The sequence below is a fragment of the Bos indicus x Bos taurus genome, chromosome 29, assembly GCF_003369695.1.
Source record: "Bos indicus x Bos taurus breed Angus x Brahman F1 hybrid chromosome 29, Bos_hybrid_MaternalHap_v2.0, whole genome shotgun sequence".
NCBI classification, from domain to species: domain Eukaryota; kingdom Metazoa; phylum Chordata; class Mammalia; order Artiodactyla; family Bovidae; genus Bos; species Bos indicus x Bos taurus.
The window spans coordinates 49,568,451-49,586,988 of record NC_040104.1 but is presented as its reverse complement, the minus strand read 5'-3'; the positions used below and the strand labels follow the sequence as shown (position 1 = coordinate 49,586,988).

The 18,538-nt window shown below is 38.5% G+C and overlaps 1 protein-coding gene across 2 annotated transcripts in view; it reads left to right on the top strand.

Annotated features, from left to right (window-relative positions):
* Positions 1-548: 548 nt before the first annotated feature.
* Positions 549-18,538, top strand: part of SLC36A4 (solute carrier family 36 member 4) — a 41,447-nt gene continuing 23,457 nt past the window's right edge. The window contains exons 1-6 of one of the 2 annotated variants that reach the window (XM_027531514.1): positions 549-727; positions 6,598-6,721; positions 8,197-8,287; positions 9,883-9,971; positions 10,958-11,053; positions 13,417-13,501. In XM_027531514.1, coding sequence (XP_027387315.1) covers positions 676-727; positions 6,598-6,721; positions 8,197-8,287; positions 9,883-9,971; positions 10,958-11,053; positions 13,417-13,501 — 537 coding nt within the window. In that variant the 5' untranslated portion in view covers positions 549-675. Of the gene's footprint in view, positions 728-6,597; positions 6,722-8,196; positions 8,288-9,882; positions 9,972-10,957; positions 11,054-13,416; positions 13,502-18,538 lie in introns of those variants that run through there. The other variant, XM_027531515.1, reaches the window with a different exon arrangement.

The following is an 18,538-nucleotide window of genomic DNA, read 5'->3' as shown; positions in this document are numbered from 1 at the left end:
GGTTATATTTAAAGGCACCCTCCAAGCCCCCGCATGGTGGCCCAGTTGGTAAAGAATCCGTCTGAGGTGTGCGAGACGTGGGTTCGATCCCTGGGTTGGGAGGATCCCCTGGCGAAGGGAAGGTGTCCCCACTCCAGTATTGTGGCCTGGAGAGTTCCATGTCCTGTACAGTGCACTGGGTCGCAGAGTCGGACAGGACTGAGCGCCTCTCCCTTCCTCGCCCCCGCCCGTAAGGCCCGGGTCTCCGCTCGGTCTGAGCTGTCCCCAGTTGTCCCCGAAGCGCCTCCGTCCCGGTGCCCCGGCCTGTCCTCAGCTCGGGCTCCTGACCCCCGGGCTCCTGGCCCCAGGCGCTCGGGCAGAGCTCGGCCGGCCCACCCGCGCAGTGCGCATGCTCGGCGGCCGGGAGGCGGGAGGCGGGAGGCGGGAGGCGAGGCGGGAGGCGGGAGGCGGGAGGCGGGAGGCGGGAGGCGGGAGGCGGGAGGCGGGAGGCGGGAGGCGGGAGGCGGGAGGCGGGAGGCGGGAGGCGGGAGGCGGGAGGCGGGAGGCGGGAGGCGGGAGGCGGGAGGCGGGAGGCGGGAGGCGGGCTTGCTCCGCCGGCGCCCTCGGTCTGCAGGCGGCCACGCAGAGGCGGGAGCGCGCGCCCCGGGGCGGCGTAGTCCTGGAGACCCCCGAGCGATGGAAGCGGCGGCGCCGGCGGCGGCCGAGGCGGCTGGGCGCGAGGAGCTCGGTGGGTGCGGCGCGGGCGCGGGGGCCCGGGGCTGGCCGTCGGCCTCGGCCCGGGGGTGCGGGCGCCCTGCCGCCCCGCCCGCGGCTCGGGGTGCGCGGTGCTCGAGCAGGCGGGGTTGTCAGTGGGCTTCTTGCGGGACGTGGGTCTGGCGTGGGTTCGAACGTGAGAGGAGCCAAGTCCCAGGACACTGGGGCGGACCGAGGCCGTGGAGGGGACTGACCTCGGGGTCCGCACCTGCGCAGGAGAGCGCGGTCAGGCGGGGAGCCAGGCCTGCAGAGGGTGCCAGAATGTGTGTGTGTGTGTGACAGAGTGAGTGTGTGACAGTGTGTGAGTGACTGTGTGAAAGTGTGTGTGACAATGTGAGAATGTGTGTGACAATGTGAGTGTGTGTGACAGTATGTGAGTGTGTGAGAGAGTGTGTGTGTCTGAGACTGTGTGAGAGTGTGAGTGTGACTGTGAGAGTGTGAGAGAGGGTGTGTGTGTGTGTGTGAGACAGTGTGTGTGACTGTGTGTGTGCGTGTGTGTGAATGTGTGACAGTGAGTGTGATAGTGTGATTGTGTGTGTGTGACAGTGTGTGTGTGTGTGTGTGAGTGAGAGAGAGTGAGTGTGTATGTGAGGTCGGGTGGCGTGCACTGAGTGTACGTGTCAAAGGCAAACCACAGCCTGCGCTGTGACTCGCACTGTTTTTTTCCAGCCGTGCTTTAAGGAAGTTGTCACAGTTGGGCTTTTCGGAGGAGGCACCCGGATCGGGAAAGCTGGTGAATCCTTAGCTTACTCTCCGCCCCCCGGGCGTGGCCATCGCTCTCTGATCAGACGCACACAGCTGTTGACTCCCTTGGCAAGCTTTTGTTTTCCTCCTTTCCTTTGGGGTCTTATCTTGGCGACGGGGAATACACAGCATTGTTTATGGTTTCCCACTGTCAAAAGGAAAACAAAAGTAGAGATCGGAGTGGTAATAATATTGTTCCCCCCAGTTAAAAGCATCGTATTAGGAATATTTGTAATTCGTTGTTAAATCATTAAATGATTAAAAAAGAAGTTGAGGGAATTCCCTGGAGGTTGAGTGGTTAGGGTTCCTCCCTTCCATTGCAGAGGGCACAGGTTCCAACCCTAGGTCCGGGAGCTAAAATCCTGTTTGCGTCTTTAGGAAATACTTTATTATAGTAACAAGGAGACGTCCTGTAATACTGTGCACTTTGCAGTTGATTTCTTTCAAGTCCCAGTAATGGTAGAAATAAACATAGCGGTATTGAATATTTGCTGTGTGTCAAGTAGCGTAAGTGCTTTACCTACGTTTTGTCTCCTTTAATTCTCACAGTGATGAGTGAAGTAGGTGTAATTATTATCCTTGTTTTATAGATACAGTAATTTTAAGCTTATTAATGGTAGTACCCAGATAGGAACCCAGGTTTATCTGTTGTAAATTCGTTAATAACCCAACCCAGTGAGGATGTCGGGAAATGTGTATTCTCATGCATTACTGGTAAAAGCAGGGTAACATATTTATCCTTAAAAATGCACATATTGTTTGACCCAGCATTTCTGCTTCTAGAAATATTTCCCAAGGAAATAAGTCATGAAACATACCAACAGATGTTCATTACGTCATTTATAAAAGAGAAAAGCTGGTGACTATTTAAATGTTCAGTTAAAGGAAATTGTTTAGATAAATTGTGATATAGCTATATGGTCATATGCTGAATAGCCATTTAAAGTTACATGGGAAGATATTTGCCAGATATATTTTTACTAACTGAAAAAATTTTCTAAATTATTTTTTTTACGTTGTGTCTGCTCATTAATTCAACACATATTTGTTGAGCTTCTCCCATGCTTTAGGCATTTGGGATACATCTGTGAGCAACACACATCAGATCAAGATTCTTGCTCTCATGGAACTTTAGTAAGAGGAAGCAGACAGTAAGCAGTAAGACTAGTATCAGTTAATGTATATGTGTGTGCTCAGTTGCTCAGTCATGTCGGACTCTTGGCGACTCCATGGACTTTAGCCCACTAGGCTTCTCTGTCCATGAAATTTTCCAGGCAAGAATCCTGGAGTGGGTTGCCAATATCCAGGGGGATCTTCCCAACCTGGGGATCGAACCTGAGTCTCTTGCGACTCCAGCATTGGCAGGCAGATTCTTTATCGCTGCGCCACAATGATTACATTAGGCTAAAAGTGCTATGGAGAAAAAGAACAGAGTAAGGGAAATCAGGAATGAGAGGCAGGCTCGGCAGTTTATAGTATTTTATAAAGTTGTCTAAATGGATTTTATTGAAACTGAGATTTGAACAAAGACTTGAAAGACATTAGGGGATTAGTCAAGTGGATATCTGAAGACAGACTATTATAGGGAGAAAGAACAGCTGGAGTAATGACAGAAATAGCAAGAAGGGCCAGGAAGCTGAAGCAGAATGGTCAAGGTGGTGATAAAGCCAGATTATGTAGTGGTGTGGACGTCCATATAAAGCCTTTAGCTTTTACTCTGAGAGAATAGGGAGCCAACGCAAGGTTTCAGGAGAGGAGAGACATGATCTGACTTTAATTCTAAAGGATCACTCTGGCTGCTGTGTGAAGAATAGACTTAAGGGGGCAAAAGTAGAAGCAGGTTATTTCAGCAAATCAGCAAACAGATGGACTTGTCCTTCACAGCAGTGTGGTAGCAGCATGGAGGATGGAGAGAAATGGTCAGACTCTGGATATATAATGCAGAACCAGAATGATTTCCTGACAGGTTAGATGTGGAGTGATGGTGCAACAGAGGAGACAAGGATAACTCCAGGGACCTGCATGTCTGGAAGAATGAAACTGCCATCATCTGAGATGTTGTGGTGGTTTTATAGTATGTCTGCAAATTCTTTGATGTTTCTCTCTTCTAGAGGAGGAACTTAATTCCCTTCCCTTTGAACGTGGGCTGTATTTAGTGACTTGTTTCTAGTGAATAGATATGATGGAAATGGTGATGAAATCGTGGAAATGGTGGCAGTGACCCCAAAGCTGGGTCCTGAAAGGCACTGTGCCGTGCTCTGTCTTTTGGATCGGTTCCTTGCAGGGAAGCCAGCTGCCGTGCTGTGAGGATACCCAGGCAGCCATAAGGAAGAGCCCATGTGTCATGGAACCGAGGCCTCCTGATGCAGACAGCAAGTTCCCATGGTTAAAGCTGGGCAGAGAAGGCTTGGTGGTGAAGATCAGGAGTTTAGTTTGAGGCTTGCTAAGTTTGAGATGTCTGTTAGATTTGGAAGTGCAGATGTTGAGTAGGCAATGGGATTTATGTCTAGAGTTAGTGAGAAGCCCAGTCTGGAGATAAATATTTGGAAGTCATCAACATGTGGATAGCATTTAAAGCCATAGGGCTGACTGAAAATAAACTGAAGTGAATTAACATGTTTGTGTATACTCTAAAATGTTGCCACTGGTAGTTTCTAGGTAACGAGGTCATTTTAATTAAAATTGCTTATCTTTATATTTTCTAATTTTCTACAATGACCAAATATTATTTGATTTAAAAAAGAATTTAAAAAATTGGCTGTCTATGTGAAAAGCACTAGTAGAGTTGTTAAGATACAGGTTTCCTTGAGCTTAAGGTCCAGACTTTATTTCAGAGCGAATAGGAACCTCTGGAAGCTTTCGTGCTGTACATATGCTCTCTGCCTCAGAAGTGGATAAAATAGTTACTGTTTCTATCTTATATATGGTAGTATATAGATTTAGGTGGCAACATTATGTTATTTTTTAGAAAGGAAGTTTTCTACTTTAGTTTATCCATTGTCAAAATATAAGTGGCTTCTTTTGCTATTATAAAAGTAAGGCAAGTTTATTACTTTCTTCTTATTTTTTACATTTTCCAGAGAAAGACAGAAAAAGGTACTCATGCTTTCGTTGTCTGTATCTATCCTTGTTAACTTATTCACATTTTGTATTATTTCCTTTTTTAAATTTATATTTAACTTTTAAAACATCATTGCACTCATGCTGTGATTATCTAGCTTTTTCTTCCTCAAGAGTTGGTATATTATCTCTGTTTTGTTCAGACTTTGAAAGCCATAATTTAATGTCAGTGTCATAGTTTACAAAGTGGATGTACTCTAGTGAATTGATCAATTTCCTGATTGTTACACATTTAGGTTGTTCCCAAATTTTAAGCAAAAATTTTGTTTTGATTAACATCTTTGTGCAGAAATCCTTTTCTTCATATACTACATTTGCAGACGTGGGATTACTCAGTGAAAAGGATAAATATTTTAAAGATTTCAATTCATATTGCTGAATGAATGTGATTGTTCTTTATTCTGATGATAATTGGAAATTTCAGGTTGATTTTGGGTTAGGAAATTGAGATTGAAAAGAGCATAAAAACAAAGCTAAAGAATGTTCCAGTATCTTAAAGCATAGCTTTACTGTTATGAAAACCTGTTGTACTGAGTTCCAGTTAGCACTAGGATAATAATGGTAGCTGCCTAAATCTTATCTCTCCACATATCCTCACCTGAAACCTGTTAATTCAACAAGATCACAAGAAAACACATTTATGAAATTATTCTTTTAGTATAGGAGACCAAGGATACCACAAACTTCAGATAATCTGTGCTGCTGCTGCTGCTGCTAAGTCGCTTCAGTCGTGTCCGACTCTGTGCGACCCCAGAGACGGAAGCCTACCAGGCTCCCCGGTCCCTGGGATTCTCCAGGCAAGAACACTGGAGTGGGTTGCCATTTCCTTCTCCAGTGCATGAAAGTGAAAAGTGAAAGTGAAGTCGGTCAGTCGTGTCCGACTCCTAGCGACCCCATGGACTACAGCCTACCAGGCTCCTCTGTCCATGGGATTTTCCAGGCAAGAGTACTGGAGTGGGGTGCCATTGCCTTCTCCGAGATAATCTGTAGATAGAAAAATAAACAGAAAATTTCCAGCAGAGATCCTTTTGCTGCTGCAAACATGGAGAGTGGAGCAGTCTCTGTGGAAAAGAGGAGATGGAGCAGGAGGCTTGGAAGAAACGCAGTGAAAATCTCCTTCAGAAAGGGAAAGTGTAAAGCATGGTATATATTTATAATGGAGTACTACTCAGCCATAAGAAAGAATGAAATCCTGCCATTTGAAACAACGTGTATGGACTTGGAGGACATTATGCTAAGTGAAATAAGTCAGACAAATACTCTATGATATCACTTATACGTGGAATCTAAAAAATATACCAAACTAGTGAATATAACAAAAAGGCTGACTCATAGAGGACAAAATAGTAGATACCAGTGGGGAAAGGGAAGCAGGGAGGGGCAATATAGGGTCAGAAGATTAAGAGGTACAAATAATTAGATATAAAAGCTGCATGCAACATGGGGAATATAGCCAATATTTTATAGTAACTATAAATGGAGTATAACCTCTAGAAATTGTGAACCACTGTATGTATACCTGTAACTTACGTAATATTGTACTACAATATTAAAAAGCTTTTAATTAAAAGATAAAAATATGATTGCCATTTATGTACTCAGTATGATTTGACGCTAACAAGAGATAAAGGTTCATTGGACTTTTATCTCTTCACTTTTCCATACCATAATTCTATCATCATTTACTATAAACCTCATGGAGACAAAGTAGAAGACGTGTTACAGTGAATACTTACGCTTTTCACCTGCACTGCTTAGTCCAAACAAAACATCCAGCAGTTAAGTCTAGTTGTTTCTTTCTAAATATGGTAAAACTATTAATGTGCATTCTAAATATGGTAAAAGTATTCATGTGCATTAACTTAGGGTGGAAATAGTAAAGATGAGTAAAATTGCATGTGCTTCTATTAAAAACTTCATTTACACCAGTGTTAACTCAATTTTTAAAATGATGGTGAAGCACTTTTTTTTCTTTTTCAGATATGGATGTAATGAGGCCCTTAATAAATGAGCAGAATTTTGATGGGACATCGGATGAAGAACAGGAGCAGGAGCTTCTGCCTGTTCAGAAGCATCACCAGCTTGATGATCAAGAGGGTATTTCGTGAGTAATTAGGGTTTAAAATGTCTTTTTCTCTTTTGATTCACTGTATATTTTGTAATCATCTTCTACAGACCAGGCACTGGATACTGCAGAAGTCACAAAGATGAGTAAGACATAGTCCTCACCCTCAAGAGAGTCATAGTCTATTTGGGAAAGAAGAAAAACATCTAAATTACAGAGCAGTGTATAGGAATCACTGCATGATGAAAGTGAAAGTCGCTTAGTTGTGTCTGGCTCTTCTCAACCACATGGACTATACAGTCCATGGAATTCTCCAGGCCAAAATACTGGAGTGGTTAGCCTTTCCTTTCTCCAGGGGATCTTCCCAACCCAAGAATCAAACCCAAGTCTCCCGCATTGCAGGTGGATTCTTTACCAGCTGAGCCACAAGGGAAGTCTAAGAATACTGGAGTGGGTAGCCTATTTCTTCTCCAGGGGATCTTCCAGACCCAGGAATCAAACTGGGGTCTCCTGCATTGCATGCAGATTCCTTACCAGCTGAGCTACCAGGGAAGCCCCCTCACTACATGATAATACATATCAAACGCTATGAATCTTGAAAGTAGGGGGATTGGATTGAGAGGAATAGAATTTTCAGAGAAGGGGCTTCTGCAATGTTTAGGAGTTAGACTCTGGGAAGTAGGCAGTAAACAGTTCTTTATGTCGAGCGAATGGTGTGAAGCAGTCATGGTCTCAGGAAAGCAGTAAATATTTTAAAAATCTTTTTTGTTATTTTGTCATCATTAATAGATTTAAGTTATTATTCTAATGATAATTTGATAGTTAAGCAAAGTAACATTTTTATTGACCAAAGAAGAATGGTATAAACTAATAAAAATTTTAGATAAGCATTTTTTTTTTCAAAATTAAAAATTTGTGCCCTTCTTCCTAGTTTAATTTGTGTTTTCTTGGCCAAGAGACTCTTCAAATGCCTCTTGGAATGCTTTCTTAGGTGAAATCCCTTGGGAGTTCATAATTGTAAAAGCTGATTAGTATTTATCTTACTTGATGATATACACAGTTTTAGAAATTGTATATTTTTTCTTTTAATTAACTTCCTCTGAGGTTGATAATCATAGATAAACTATGTTTAATGTCATGATTGCATAGTGCAGTAAATTGCTGTCTTACCAGCTTAGCTGTATATAATATTCAGCATTGTTCTGAATATCATAGCAGCAAAGAATCTTATGAGAAAATTGCCTTTCCTTTATTACTTTAATATGTACAAAAATACTTTCATTTAACTCATTTAATCTCCATAATAACCCTCTGTATTCTGCTTTTAAAGCGCAAAGGTAGGACTTGAGCCAGATATAACTTCTGGCTCCTTTAGCTTCTGGTCGCATGGAAATGTTAGTTTGATTCCTTGCCTAGATAAATTTTTAGTTCCCTTCTGATGCTAAAACCATGGTCATGTAATGTTAATAGCTTTTGTTCTAAAATGTTTAATTCTTACAACTTCTGCTTTTCAGGTTTGTACAAACTCTTATTCATCTTCTTAAAGGAAACATTGGAACTGGTCTTTTAGGACTTCCACTAGCAATAAAAAATGCAGGCATAGTGGTAAGACTCATCTTTGTAATCTCTAGTTAAAATACAGTCACCAGTCTTAATTTACAGCAAAATTTAGAGCAAGTTAACATCTAGCCTAGTCAAATATAACCTGGTCAGGTGACAACTAGATAGTCATTTAGCTATTGTTGTTAAAATTATATGCACTATGATAATATCTAACTAAAAATGAAAATTAATTACTCTTTTCATTTCTACCTAATTACTTGTTTACAATATTTAACAGATCCTAAATCAGTATCTGATTTTTCCAGATATAGTTAGATCTTATTAGCCTTTTGGATTTGGATTTGGATTTCCAGATATAGTTAGATCTTATTAGCTTTTTGGATTTTCAGGAATTTAAGTGATACATTCATAGCAACAGATATATTTATAGAGTATTAGTATTGGTGAAATTTTATAGTTTTTTAGATTCCGAATAAAACACATAGTTTTCAGGTTTTAAGAATAATAGTTATAAAAAAAGAAGAACAATATCTTTTGAAAACAAATATTCAAAGAGTTTGTTGGAATCAATTATTATAATTATAGAGAATCCTGATATGGGAGTATTCAGTTATGAACTAATGAAATTGTATTTAACATTTTTTTTTAAATTTTATTTTATTTTTAATCTTTACATAATTGTATTAGTTTTGCCAAATATCAAAATGAATCCACCACAGGTATACATGTGTTCCCCATCCTGAACCCTCCTCCCTCCTCCCTCCCCTGTATTTAACATTTTTTTTTTTTCTAATTTTATTTTATTTTTAAACTTTACATAATTGTATTAGTTTTGCCAAATATCAAAATGAATCCGCCACAGGTATACATGTGTTCCCCATCCCGAACCCTCCTCCCTCCTCCCTCCCCATACCATCCCTCTGGGCCGTCCAGTGCACCAGCCCCAAGCATTCAGCATCGTGCAGTATTTAACATTTTTTAACTGATGAATTTTCTTAAGAAGAGTTTTAACTATCATTTTGGACTCTGTCCATCCTAATTTAGAGAAACTGAAAAATTTCTGATTATAAAAATAACTTTGGCAATATTTTGTCTGTCAATAATCTACGCATCACTTTAATTTTTGTAAATGAATACTTGAAATTTTTATGTACCACTTTTTCAAATAATTATTTTCTAGGCACAGTTTCTCAGGTGTGGTTCTCAACAAGTGATACACAGAAGTAGATTGCCTACAATCTCAGATGATACAGTGCTTTTTAGTAACTTAGATAATGTTTTATGGCTGCGTATACTTTTAATGGTAGAATACCAGTTGTCACAGACTTGCCATCTGATGTTAAATATCACACTGTATTCTATTCTATTGTGTGGCATATCTATATTCTACGTTCATAGGTTTGGATAGTCAAGTTGATAAGAGGTAATCATATGTGGTTGTCTTAAATATTACTAAATTCTTTCTGTATCAAATCCATTAATTTCTATTATGCAAATCATTCTTTAATCATTTTGTCTAACAAATATTTATTTGTTACTGAAAATTTGTCAGTGACAATAGTCTGTTATTTCATTGTTTGTAAGATAATTTAATTTTTATTAAACTTAAATATTTAAAACTTCTGTTTTTCCCACAGCTTGGACCAATCAGCCTTGTGTTTATAGGAATTATTTCTGTTCACTGTATGCACATTTTGGTACGTTGCAGTCACTTTCTATGTCAGAGGTAAATGTGGATTTGTTAAGTCTATTTAATTTATTTTAAAGCTATATAGTTTTTAAAGGATAAAATAGTCTTATATTTCTACTGTGCTTTGCAACTAGACATTTGTTACATAGACAATTCTAAGTGAATAATTACGGAGAAAGGTAGCATTTTATATGATTGAAATCTGGTCAGCATGAATATACTTCTTTTAAAAGTAGTGAAATCAAATTTTTTTAATATAGTGTAAATGAAAAAAGTCAGGGAAGATATATGGGGAAAAAGGAGGCAGCAGGGCTACTTTTAGTTAAAAAATAATGGTCATTTTGTTACTAATTTCATTTTGAGTATAAGACCTTTTATGCTCTTTGCTGATATGTGGGTTGGTAGATAGTAAAATAATATTTGTTTTATTTTTGTATCAAAATGTTTCTATTGGATAGTGAACCAACTTTTAAACAAACATTGTCTATTCTGGCAAACTAATATTCTAACTTTAACTCACTTTTGTTGTTGCTAAATGTTCTTAAAACTTTAGGCAGGTCATTTATGATCTTTAAATAACACTGTATACTTGAAAAAATAGAAGAGAGAATGTGGCTATTAGATTATTAAATAGGGTAATTTATGTGACAATATATTATAAAGCCCTGTATGGGTTTTAAAAAATAGTGCTGTTATAAGAATGGAATAATTTAGGCATGAACAGTGTAGTTGATGTTTTTAGATAATTGAAATATTTAAATCAGTGAAACACAAATATTATATTATATGAATTTAACAATTATATAAACTTTAACAGTGGGTTAAAACCTAATATATTGGTTAAAAAGATATATAAAAACTTTAAATTTCATGAGATGTCTTTAGAAATATGCAAGTCTCCAAATTTCAAAAACTCCTCTGTCAGTATATAGTCCATTTATTGATGTTCTTTTCAAGAAATGGATTTATGGAACAGTTTAAAATTTTTCTTTTTCATATGCATGTATGTCATTACATTTCAGGTTTAAAAAGTCAACATTAGGATATAGTGACACTGTGAGTTTTGCTATGGAAGTAAGTCCTTGGAGTTGTCTGCAGAAGCAAACAGCATGGGGGCGGTAAGTACTTGCTATGTTATTAATATATAGTTATCAATATGGGTATGTTAATCTGATAAAGTACATTAATAGAAGTATAATAAAATTGGGGGGAGACATAAGTTTCAGAGTTAAATGGACTTGGGTTCAAATTTCAGCTCTATAATTTTACAAATTTATGATCTGGGTTAAAGAATTTTTATTTTATTTGAGTTTTTTCACTATCAAGTGAGTTTACAATAATACTTCACAGGATTATAATGATAGTTGAAATAAAATGATATTTATAAAGCACCTAGCTAGCCTATGACGTAATCATGTTCAATAATTTTTAAGTAAAGGAAAAAAAGCAAGAAAAATGTTGCAATCTCTATTTGAAATAAAATTGTAATGTTTAGCCCATATTCATAAGACATCTGAAGTATGTATTTTAATATAATGTTATTTTTATCATTGTATACTTTAAATGTAACTTTATTGTTGGCAGACATGGCTAATCAAAATCAGGTGAACAGAAGACTGGAAAATAAGCATAGGCAGTTTACAGCATGCTAACCAAGCTACAAATAATGTGTGTGGTGGGAGTTAAAAGAAGGAAAAGGATGGTATTAGCAGAGTGGTTTCTGGTTTGATTTTGAGGAAGTTAGATGTGTCTGTGAGCTGCTCAGCGTTTCTGGTCTGATAGACTGTGCGGGAGAAGGAAGGAAGCCGAGCCCAGTGCCCTGGGGAGTGCCTCCAGGACCCGTCTTCCTCCTCCTCCTGCCAGTCTAAAGGCAGCTTTGTCTGCTTTTCCTGTCTAAAAGAATGGCTTTCAGACAGAAGTGACTGGGATGAATGTTGGTAAAGGGTACTAAAATTAAAGGTGAGTGAAGAGATCTTAAAGAAATACTTAAATGTAATTCATCAGAGAGAAGAAATTTGGATACATTTCAAGGTACCAAGATTATTTACACATGAGATCCCTGAAGAACCATGAAGAAAGAGAGTTATGGCAAGAATGAAAATAGGCAAGGGCCCTTCCAGCGCCACATGGGAGGAGGAGGGTTTGTTGACTTTTAGACTAGACTGCTTGATAGCTTGACATTAATGGTCAAACAGGAGACTGTAATGAATTAGTAAGTGCAAGCTCGTTCCCAGAACAATAGGCGGGGGTGTAGACTGTGTACTAATAATATGTAGGCAGACTTTTAACTTGATTATAATCATACCCAAATAATGCTAATTTGGCCAGTGATTTCCCTTCCCCACTTCCATACCCGCTGTGTTATGTGGCTGGAATTGTTTAGAGTATCTGAAAAACTGTGCACAGAGCGAAGCGCCTGGAGAAGTCTCTGGTGGAATGATAAGGCCCATGCCCCCAGTCCTTTCCCATTTCATATTATTAGTGATTTGGATGGTAGCGAATATGCTCTCCTATTTGCTGGGAAATACACTAGGTTGACCTGAAAAAGATCTTGAGAAACAGGAGAGATGGGCTTAATGTAATTGATGAGATGTTTCCATGAAATCACTTTATATATAGATACCCTTATTAATCTGTTGATTTTCAGAAGTAAATAATGGGAAAATTGGGAACTTTTAAGTATTATAACATTTTTTGCTCAATAATATGTCTAGTGATATGCAGATCATAAATATGTGCTCTTTGTGGAAAATAAATATTTTAAGCAAATAGAAAAAAGTGGAAGCAGTGACAGATTTTATTTTCTTGGGCTCCAGAATCACTGCAGATGGTGACTGCAGCCATGAAATTGAAGATACTTGTTCCTTGGAAGAAAAGCTATGACAAATCTAGACAGCATATTAAAATGCAGAGATATCACTTTGCTGACAAGGTCCATGTAGTCAAAGCTATGGTTTTTCTAGTAATTGTGTCTGGATGTGAGAGTTGGATCATGAAGAAGGCTGAGCACCAAGGAATTCATGCTTTCAAATTGTGGTGTTGGAGAAGACTCTTGAGAGTCCCTTGGACTGCAGGGATATCAAACCAGTCAATCCTAAAGGAAATCAGTCCTGAATGTTCATTGGAAGGACTGATGCTGAAGCTCCAATACTTTGACCACCTGATGTGAAGAGCCGATTCTTTGGGAAAAAACCCTGATACTGGGAAAGATTGAAGGCAAAAGGAGAAGGGGGCGGCAGAGGATTAGATGGTTAGATAGCATCACTGATTCAGTGGACATGAATTTGAGCAAACTCAGGAAGATAGTGAAGGTCAGGGGAGCCTAGGGTGCTGCAGTCCATGGGGTTGCAAAGCATTGGATGTGACTTAGCGATTGAACAACAACAACATTATGAAATATTTTAAAATAGTTAAAAGGGAAAAAATATATTGGCATTTCTTCAGCTCTTACTAATACTTATTTGTGGGTATCCCTTTTTAGGAATGTGGTTGACTTTTTTCTGGTGATAACACAGCTGGGATTCTGTAGTGTGTATATTGTCTTCTTAGCTGAAAATGTGAAACAAGTAAGTGTTTTTCTCCAGTTTTTGAAATCATTTTCTTCTGATGCCACAGTTACGGCATCATATTTAGATATGACATCAAACATAGATGGTTTGCAGTCTTGGTAGAGACTGTCAGTTTAAACAAACATGCAAAGCACTGAAATAAAAAAAGCTCTTTTAGCACAATGCCAAAGTACATTTCTTTATGTGCTTTAACTGATAGTTGGCCTGTATTATTCTTACTTTACCATCTGTTTTTATTTAGTTATTTTAGTCAATAAATTTTATTAATTATCCACATGTGCATGGTACAATTGTAGGCATTACTCAGTAATCTAGAGTACTTCTGTAGGTATTTTAATGCAAAATCATGTGAATATGTGTACTGAAGAATCTATATACCTAGTATATATTTGAGCTTCCCTCGTGGCTCAGCTGGTAAAGAATCTGTCTGCAATGCAGGAGACCCAGGTTCAATCCCTGGGTTGGGAAGATCCCCTGGAGAAGGGAAAGGCTACCCACTCCAGTATTCTGGCCTGGAATTCCATGGACTGTATAGTCCATGGGGTCGCAAAGAGTCAGACATGACTGAGCGACTTTCAAGTATATATTTGACTCACTTTTCTAAGTATAAGATAACTTCATTTTATATTTAGACCAAGATTTGGCAACCATTTTTTGTAAAGGGCTAGATAGTAAGTATTTTCAGTTTTGCAGGCTGTATGATCTCTGTCTCAACTCAGCCGTAGACAATAATACGTTATATATGGCTGTATTCCTATAAAATTTTATTTGCAAAAATAGATGGTAGGTTTTGGTCTGGTGGCCATAGTTTGATAAAGCCATCCTTTTAGATTTTTAATGGTGGAAAGGGTCACTGAGTCATTCTTTTATAAATAAGAGAGGTGATGCTTTTATCAGCATTATTCATCATTGATGATGTGCTTTTGATTTTACAAGTATTTAATTCTTCAAGTCATATAGTTTTAGGATTGCTACTGCTAAGTTGCTTCAGTCATGTCCGACTGTGCGACCCCATAGACGGCAGCCCACCAGGCTCCCCTGTCCCTGGGATTCTCCAGGCAAGAACACTGGAGTGGGTTGCCATTTCCTTCTCCAGTGCATGAAAGTGAAAAGGGAAAGTGAAGTCGCTCAGTCGCGTCCGACTCTTAGCGACCCCATGGACTGCAGCCTACCAGGCTCCTCCGTCCATAGGATTTTCCAGGCAAGAGTACTGGAGTGGGGTGCCATCACCTTCTCCGAATTTTAGGATTACTGACTCAGTTAAGAGGCTATTTAATGTCAAGATAAGATATCCCATTTTGGCAGTTATTTTATAGAATATGGTGGAAATGGTGCCTTTCTAGGATTGTGCAACATGGTAGTAGTGAATGTTTTCTATCATCCCCTAAGACAGCTACCAACAAGCTTGACTTAAAGTTATAGATAATGCTCATAACGCTTTATGATCCTATATTTATAAACTGTGATACAGTTTAATTTTTGCAAGTGCACTGTAATATAAGTATTATGCTCATTTTATGAATGAGGATACAGAGTCTCACAGAGCATGAGCAATGTGCCCCAGGTCATGTAAATTAGGCAGAAACCTAAATGCCTCATACAGCTGCCACACTACTGTTCTTCCTAGGGCAGGGCATTGTCTGACTTTAGTTGTGAGTATGTGTATGACACAGACTATGTAAGTACATAAAATAAATATCTGTAAGCTCAGGATTGGTGACTTTCTTCTATGAAATGTTATCAGTTGCCTCCAAAGTTGAATGGAAGAACTTTACTCATTTGCACATATCATAAGACCAGGTAGAAAAAGTGACTCTCTGGAAGGTAAGGAGAAGCTTGCAGTTGATAGAAAGATGAAAGTTCTTTTGCAGCCCAAAGAGCAATATGGAAAAACACATTGAGGCAGATGTGAGAAAAGTTGAAAGCAATGCTAAGCACCTCACCTTAGAGAGCAGACAGATGATCACTGAAACAGCATCATCAGACATTGCCCCTCTCTGCAGAAGTGTCCTCACATGTGAGAGCCGTCTCCAATAAAGGACACACAGGTTGATTAAACCGTACTAATTGCTACTACTTTTACAGTTAAAACCTGTAAGGTTATTACCACCTTGATCTGCCTAAAACTGAAGGTTCAGTATTACATTGAACCAAAGAATTAAGAGTTTAGTTCCCGTATGGAGTTGTGCGTCTCTTGGTCTGTAGCTGCTGCATGGCTGTTCTTGGTCCCGTTAAGCCGCTATGGACAGTTGGCGGGGTGAGGTCCTGTGGCGCTTCCAGTGAGGCTGGTCCATCGTGGTTATAGTAGCTTCTCGCTGCTCTTACGTTAGAATGCTCAAGAAAAGGTCAGATAGACAAAATAGTGTATGGGTATGAAGAACAGGGAAGGGCTATTACATTCAGAGAAAAAAAATGTGATACCAAAGACCATGGACTTCAGAGTCAAAAGATCTGAATTCAGGTGCATGCTCTCAGTTTTAACTTACACTTTGGGTAAGACCCCTTATTCCTGGTCAAGCCTCAATTTCCTTATTTGTAAAATAGGAACAATAGCAAAATCTCGCATATTCCTCATAGCCTTATTGTGAGGCTCAGCTGATGAAAGGTTGGTGAAAGCCTTTATACAATGTATTATGCATTGTATATGCAGTATGCAAATATAGCATATTATAGCTTTAATTCTGCATTTTAGCTTTGCTGAAGAACATCATCTGCCTTTGGAATTTTAACCATTAAATCACTGAATTGAAAAGTTAATAAATTGTAGAATTTAGTAAATTTGAGCTCTACTGGAAGCAACTGAATTTAGTAATTTTATCTTATAATATTTATTTCAGTGTTTTGCATTTTGGTAAACATGTGAGAGCGTAGGAAGTCCTATTAGATAGCCAATCTCTGTCTCTAGAGGGCACCGAAGGACTCAAATGTTTACCTGAATCTTGCTCTGGGTATGTATCGATATTTTTATTTTACTTTATTTTTCAATCTTGAGAATTTCCTATAACCGTCTTTCTGCCAAAGAATACTAAACTATTATGAGAGGTTTGTGATAGAATTGATGTGAAATTCCCAAGCACCTAACGACTCAAACAACCCTTTTTAAAATTGGTTATATGACTCCTTTTCTCTTGCCAGGAATCCTCGATAGAGCTTAACTCTATCATTACCTCATCTTGATTATGGGAGGTACTTCTTTGAATACCTGTACTTCAGAAGTATTTGGTTGTAAATAATTTGATGACAGAGAAAATTGAATCAACAAATAAAATATCTTCTTAAAAGCCCAGTGCTGTAAACAATCAATTTTGCTACTATTTCAAGTTATAGAAGATAAAATAGAAAGTTTTAATGGCCAATTATAAGATAAATGAGAGCCGTGCATTTCTTAAATGGTCCATGGCATAACCTGAGAGTCTGCTAGTCCAGTATGAGTTATAAGTTGCCAACATAACTTAAAACTAGTAGGTATAGTCCCTGCAATTTAAGATGATAATGTACATTTGTAGTGACACTAAACATTACTTATTGTGGGTAAGGGTAAAATTAACCTCCTGATTTATTAATCATGTCAGAATTGTGTTCTGTACTTCTGACTTGTTGCCCTCCTAGTGCTGTATTTCGGGGGGGAGGGATGTCACGGAGGGGACCGGGGGCTCCTTGGGCAGGCCCCTCATTAAGGCTTGCAGCGTTTTGATCAGGTGACTGTGTACCTGTCCACGCTAGATTCTTGGGTCTCAGACCTGGGTTTGAATCCTAGAACCACCACTTACTGGCTTGATATCATATAGAGTTTTGTTTTTTACTTTCCCTAAACCTCAGTTTCCTCAACTATAAAATGGAAATTAATATTACCACCCACCTCTAGAGAGTTGTTTTGAGGATTAAATGAGATGTTGCATATCAAGTATTTAGTTCAGTACTTGACACAGTGTATACAAATCATAATTTTCTTTATATCTCTCCTTCATGAGTATAAGTTGGTAGAAGTTTTTCCCTCCCCTCTTCCTTAGTCTCCTGGTAATCCTGTATAGGTTCATGAAGGGTTCCTGGAGAGTAAAGTTCAGTACCTGACACATACAAAATACTCAGAAAATACTTGCTGTTACTACTGTAAGTTTTGGTTCTTAATTTATATATCCAGAGACGTGATAATGTCATTATGTTCAAAGGAGGGTACAGTGTTTGGGGCAAATAGATTTTCACGATATTTTTATTTTAGTATGATCTGCCTCTTCTGTGAGTTTTTAAGATTATTTGTAAAGTCCTCTATAATTTCATTTCTATTTTTGTAAGTTGGACTATTTGATTAATTGAATCAGGGACAATTTTTAATATATGGAGCCTATAAATTATGGAATCTCTTTTGGAAGCTAAATATTGGTTTATAGAAATAGCTGAATAAATTTTGAGGTAAAGTTGGTTTATCTTATAGGAGCTTTTTGCTCTGACAAAAATTTATTGTCTAGCATGCAGAAGATAACTGATTTTTAATAAATATTTATTGACAGTGATACTAATTCATCAACAGTTGCTTTATAGAATACCTTTAAAATTGGGCTCTGATTTCTGAGTTTCATTTTGATTACTGTACATTTCTAAAAGGCACTTGGAGATTGTTTTCTGCTTTGAACAAACTGTGTTAATAGACTACCCAATGGCCATTCTAGACAAGCATACTTCTACTTTTGATTATCTCAGAAGCAGACTGAGCCTTTGCAGTCATCACGAGTGTCACAGTCACAAAACTTCGAAATGCATTAGCAAGTCTGTCCTCATAAGTTTCTAGTGAACTTTGTTTTCACAGTATGATAAAGTTATTTTGCAAAGAAGACTATTCTAATTATCCTTATATATATATATATATATGTATTTCTAGGCTGCTAGATTGTCTTGAAACTATGTATTTTATTTATTGCAAAGGAATTTATCATAGAGTGTATATAGATCATAGTTTTCTTTATATTTCTCCTTCATGCTTATAAGTTAATGGAAGTTTTTGTATTCCTTCTTCCTTATTCTCCTGGTAATCCTGTA